This window comes from Carettochelys insculpta, chromosome 2 (genome assembly GCF_033958435.1).
Source record: "Carettochelys insculpta isolate YL-2023 chromosome 2, ASM3395843v1, whole genome shotgun sequence".
NCBI classification, from domain to species: domain Eukaryota; kingdom Metazoa; phylum Chordata; order Testudines; family Carettochelyidae; genus Carettochelys; species Carettochelys insculpta.
In genome coordinates this window covers 218947022-218953013 of record NC_134138.1, presented here as the reverse complement: position 1 = coordinate 218953013, position 5992 = coordinate 218947022, and the positions used below count along the sequence as shown (strand labels likewise).

The following is a 5992-nucleotide window of genomic DNA, read 5'->3' as shown; positions in this document are numbered from 1 at the left end:
GGCATCCAGGACAAGTGGAGGAAGCCTGTCTGAGTCACTTACTGTAGGCCAGAATACACTGTAGGGGGTTTTCAGTCCTATTAATATTTTTTCCATCCTTAATTTGCTATTATAGTGAGCTCAGTTTCCTGAAGTGTTTCACAATAGCAACCTAACCTCCTTGTCATAGAAAACAACCAAAAAAAATTTTTTTTTCTAATACTGGGTTTTCCCAGTGACCAGTGAACATAAATATACACAAGATGAGGGATTCCTTCAGCTCAGTCTGCTCTCCAGTCCTCTGGCCAGCAACTTTTCTGACAAAGCAAAGGGGAAGGGGGAATTAAGAGAAGGAAATGAATTATCTTTGGGGATGTAAGTAATAGCTTCTCAGCTGCAGAGTGAGCCAGCCTCTCTCAACATCTTTTTGGCTGAGTGTATGTAACTTAACTGGCAGGATTTCACTCCACTCCCTTGTCTATTTCCTCCTCTCAGGCTCTCTCTGGGCAGCAGCAGCGGCCCTCACCATGCTCCTCGGAGCCAGAGCTGCCCCCATCCTGGATGCCTCTGGGGAAGAGGAATTTGTTAATGATCCCAATAGGAACTTGCTTGCAAGAAGCCCCCTGCTGCCTGGTTGTGAGTCCCTGGCATGGCTGCTGCACAGCCAGGCAGCCAGCCTGAAGAATGAGGTAGGTAATACAGGGAGGAATCCCAGCCTGAGTTTGTTGGTTCTTTGCTGCACTTGGCAACACAGAGGTTTTAACAACAAATGGAATGTTTTATGGAGCTTCCTCTTCCCACCAGCTGTTTTATTTGGGATCATAATATCATTGCTCTTGAGCTTGGCCATGGAATCAGTATACTGCTTGAAGCCACCTCTTTGTCTGCCTGGGATGCAAGGTGACTTATGCACCTATCCCAGGGGCAAGGCCTAAAATGATATTGAAGAGAATTGTTTTTAATCCTGAAAACCTGGTTGAGAAGAAGACATTAAGAGACTTGTCAAAAATGAAGGGAGAGTGGGTTTGTACCATATACAGACTGGTAGGGTGCTTTTATTTGCAGGACAGGAAGCCTCCTGTCCTGACTCTGGGCAAGAGCAAATACTGACAAAGCAAACCAGTCTGCATTAGCATGTCCATGCTGCGTATGAAACAGACTAAATCATTTCTGATGGGAGATTATGAAAATTGTTGCTAATGTTACTGTTTTAAAAGCTGATTTAAAAAAAATGTTTTCTGGAGAGTTCAGTAATGCATCAGGCCTTTCTACGGACATAGATCAGCTGTTATATAGTGCCTCTGGCCTCACAAATGGTCCTGTGACAGAGATGTAATAGAACTTCTTTGTGTTTCTTCACAGATATGTGAGGAATTTACTGACAACAGTATGTGTGATAACAGTATGGAGATGCTTGCCCAAAATGATCTGAAGATGCCCAAGATCAAAGAGGAAGATGGATGTCTACTCTCTGGATTCAATGAAGTAAGGAATCAGTAACTTTTATAATACATTAATAACCTCACACTTAGGACCTCATCTGAAGCTTCCTGGAGCACTATATAAATGTTACAACAGAAATGTAGCACTTTAAAGACTAACAAAATGATTTATTTTGTTAGTCTTTGAAGTGCTACATTTCTGCTGTTTTGTTTTGTTGGAGTACAGACTAACAGGGCTACCTCTCTGTTACTATATAAATTTTAGCTAGTTAACCAATAGATAGAAACAATATTATCCTCAAATACATTTCTGCAATAATTTCCTTACCCTTTTCTCATTGTAGGAAAAATGCTTAAGAGGAATATCCAGTGGACTTTTTACATTTCAGATATACCTGAAATATGTTAAAGAAACACTAACTAGTGAAAAGCAAAAAGTGGAATCTATATGTTATGGTGCGAAGCATCTGGCAAATACTGTGAAGCAGATGGTGAGGTGTTTTTTTGTTTGCTTGTTTACCCATATAGAATTATTTTCACTTTGATTTGAAAAGGAGTCAGAAATATAATGCTCTGTAAAAATAACGAGACAGTGATCTTATTGGTTACAATGGATGCAGGCTTGCTCCACAAGCCCATGCTTTCAATATTTATCAGCAAAAATACCAGTAAGCTACAGATTTTACCAATATTTTCTGACAATTAGGTTGTTCTCTGTACTGCATGTTATCTTAATTTGCTCTCCAGCTGTAGCAAGTAAATATGCCACATTATCTTGAAAATACCGAAGAAAAGTTGACACTGGATTAGTGACAGAAATCTGATTTCTGTTAATATTTCCTAGCAGCTGCTAGATTTGGGATTCAATCCTGCAGTCTCTTCACACTCAAACTCCCACTGAAGTAAAAAATAAATATATTTAAAGTGACCTACAGAAAGTCTAGAGAATACCTTTAATAAACACTATAAATATTTAAAAACTCATAAAAGCAAGCTTTCAAGCAGAATTATATGGCATGATTAAAAATCGTCCTTTAAAATCAAATGCACAAGTTATTAAATCTATAGGCTAATGACTTGGCAGAATAAAAAGTGCCACCTACAGAGAAACACTTGCTTTTTACATCACAGTTCATAACACCTTATCATTTTACAAAAGCCTGAATATTTTTGGATGCCAAAAATTAAATGTTATTAAGTTGTAATAGCTGTTCTGGATGTTTTGCAATACCCTGAAAGGATATACTAGCTGTGCTATGTGTTTTGCAATACTTTGAAATGGAATGCTTTCAAATTCAGTCCATTCCTGCAGTGCTTACTCCTGCTCATAAAAAACCCTTCAGGGGAATAGATTCTTTGGCTGTGTCTACACTAGGTCCCAACTTCGAAGGGAGCATGGGAAGTAGGGTGTCGGGAGATTATTAATGAAGTGCTGTGGTACATATGTAGCAGTTTGTTAAGCTAATTCTCCCCCACGGCAACTCCAAAGTGTTAAGTGCCGGCTTGTGTGTAGCTGTGGCTAACCCGTGGGTACTTCGACGTCCCTTTACTCCTCAACATTTTGAAAAAAGTTTAACACTTTGAAGTTGCCGCAGGGGAGAATTAGCTTAATGAAGTGCTGCATATGCATCGCAGCACTTCATTAATAATCTCCCGACACCCTACTTACCATGCTCCCTTTGAAGCCGGGAGCTAGTGTAGACACAGCCTTCGTAATCAGTAGAACTGCTGAGTGAAGAAGGACCACTCAGATAAGCGAGGGTTGCAGGATCAACAATTATGGAAATTCTAGTCCATTGTTTTTTGAGGTGTTTTTTCAATGCTTTGAAAAGTCCATTGTATATATAAAATTGATCAGATTTATGCTCATCATTTTGAGATAAAAGGCATCAGAGCTAATTTTTTCATACAGTGGTAGCCTAGAATAATAGTTCTGTTAAATACATCTTTGATTTCACCGGTCAATATTGCAAACATTGATTTGTGACATTTGTTTGTGTTGTTCTGTAACTGGGTGAACTCAGTGAGATTTTAACTTACATGAAAGTGAGGAACTGATTGACCTGGCTGGAACTAACCATAATGCCTAAGAAAAAACTCAGAAGTAAAATTTGTGCCTGTGGGAACAAGAGATCCTAGGGCATAAAAACAAGAGTCTTCGTCCCCAGTTAGAAGTGGGGCCTGTGCTACTCATCCAGTCAACCTGCCATCCCTGATACTGAGTCTGTGGAGGACTTGGGGCCATAAAACTTACCTGTTGTTAGTTTGTGATCAAATAGATCCATACAATCCATTGCCAGATCAGCATTCCCATACCCTCTGTGTTCTGTGGAGAGATTTTACACACAACTCTGCCGCATGCAGCAAAGAATCAAAGAATGAGACACGTAACCACAGACAGGTGGGCTCAGAATCCATCCCTTCAAGTTATTTTAATGAAGAGGACATGCCTTTCTTATATAAATGAAGTAAAATTAAAAAAAAAAAAAGATGTTCTAGCTGACAGGAAACTAACTTTCAGCATGTCTTAGGTGGCAGCCTAGTCCTGAGAGAAAGATGAAGCAGATACTGTGCTGGCTGCAGGGCTTTATGCTTTATTAATCTCCTAGAATTCAGGCAACTTTCAAAAGCACCTGAGTGCCATTTTCACAAACAGCTTAGTCACTTAAGAGCTTCAGTCTCATTGAAAAGCAATAGGACTTAAGCTGTCAAGTGTCTAAGCACTGTTGAAAATAGGACTTGGGCTATGTCTATATACAGCTTCAGACAGCATGACTTAGGACTTTTAAGGGTGTGAATAAATCACACACAACCCAGATGACATACACTACACCCACATAAATTCCAGGGAGGACAGCATTATGTTGACTCTCTTCCACTGACAGCTACTGCCCCTCGCAGGGGCTAGCGTATTTGAAGTGGTAGGAGAAATCTTTCCCATTGGCTTACAGTGGCTACAGGGAGAGTTTGCAGCTGTGTCATTGTTAACTCTTGAGTGTAGAAGTGTTGCATAGGCACTTCTGAAAGTTTTATCCTAACTTTACTACAGAATTTGAGAGCATCTGAATGTGATTGTGAACAGCAAAGTTAGATGACACGAGACTAAGGGCTTGTCTACACTACCACTTTCCATCGAAGGAAGGACAGTAATTAGGGTGTTGGGAGTTTACTAATGAAGTGCTGCCATGCATAGGCACCACTTCATTAAGCAAATTCCCCTCTCCCCCCGCATGGCAACTTCAAAGTTTTAAACTCCGAAGTACCGGCACGCGTCTAGCCGCAGCTCACCTGCTGGTACTTCGAAGTGCCAGGGCAACTTCCAAGTACCCTTACTCCTCAAAATTTTGTAAGGGGACTTCAAAGTTACCCCAGCACTTCGAAGTACCGGTGGGTGAGCCGTGGCTAGACGCTTGCTGGTACTTTGAGGTTTAAAACTTCAAAGTTGCTGCGGGGGAAGAATTTGCTTAATGAAGTGCTGCGCATGCACAGCAGCACTTCATTAGTAAGCTCTCAACACCCTAATTACCATCCTTCCTTCGAAGGAAGGTGGTAGTGTAGACAAGCCCTATGTGGTAAGTATAGACCAAGACAAAGCTCATTAGCTAACCGCATAAGCTGTGACTACGCTAGAGTTCTGTCAACAGAAGTCACTGTCGACAGATATTTCCCAACAGAATCTCTGTCTACAGAACACATCCACACCTAATACAGGTTCCCCCGTCAATGTCCTCTGTTGACAGAAGGTGGCCAGAGTGGCCAGCCCTCTGTTGACAAAACAGTCAACCGGAAGCTCTGCAAACAGGACAGCCCAGTGAACTGGAAGCCCTCTCCGTCAACAGCAGGCCCCCTGGAGCAGCTACACTTCTTTTGTTGCTGACAGAATCTGTCGACTGAGGCGCTATGCTTCATACAGTGAAGACAGAACTCTGCCGGAAAAACTGCTGCATTCTGTCAACAGATTCTTGACAGAATGCATTTGTAGTGCAGACGCTCCCTAGTTTTGTTGACAGAAGGCCTCTTCTGTGGACAGAACTTTGTAGTGTAGACTCAGCTACAGCGGATATATCAATTGTCCTGGACCTTTTTTATCTTCACGTCTAACTCAGCTGTTTACAATTACATTCAAACACAGTCATTTTTTTGTGGAGTAGGCAAAGCCACGTAATTAGACTTCAAAAAAGATTCCCTTGCACATTTGGTATCAACTACAAATGAAACTCAACCACCCTGGATATAGTGGGAATAAGTAAGTAGCACAGGTTATATAGCCCTGTAAGACAATCTGCATATGCTTCCTTGTAAGCATCATTTACATTTTTCACGTGTAAAAGCAGATCCTTTCCGAGCATTTTATAGTATTGTAACCAAAGTATTTTTAATTTTCTTTTGCATAGCTGAAAAATCCTGATGCAGTGAACATGCCAGACCCAGCTACCAGGAAAAAAATTTTAGATGAACTGAAGTCAAATAAAAAATGGGTAGAGAAAATCGTCACTCATCTCATCCTCCGGGACTTTACTTCATTCATGGAGAAAACCGTGCGAGCCATTCGATATCTAAAAAAACACTAG

At 40.9% G+C, this 5992-nt stretch overlaps 1 protein-coding gene across 1 annotated transcript; it reads left to right on the top strand.

The window, feature by feature from the left end:
* The first annotated feature begins 335 nt into the window (after positions 1–335).
* On the top strand, positions 336–5992 carry IL6 (interleukin 6). Its single transcript, XM_074986183.1, has 5 exons — positions 336–354; positions 475–668; positions 1342–1464; positions 1766–1912; positions 5816–5992. Exons 1-5 carry the CDS (start codon positions 336–338, stop codon positions 5990–5992), a joined length of 660 nt encoding a protein of 219 aa, XP_074842284.1.

Coding starts and splice junctions, on each gene's coding strand:
- IL6 (XM_074986183.1), top strand. Junction 669..1,341: donor CAGCCAGCCTGAAGAATGAG/GTAGGTAATACA, acceptor GTTTCTTCACAG/ATATGTGAGGAATTTACTGA. Junction 1,465..1,765: donor TACTCTCTGGATTCAATGAA/GTAAGGAATCAG, acceptor TTCTCATTGTAG/GAAAAATGCTTAAGAGGAAT.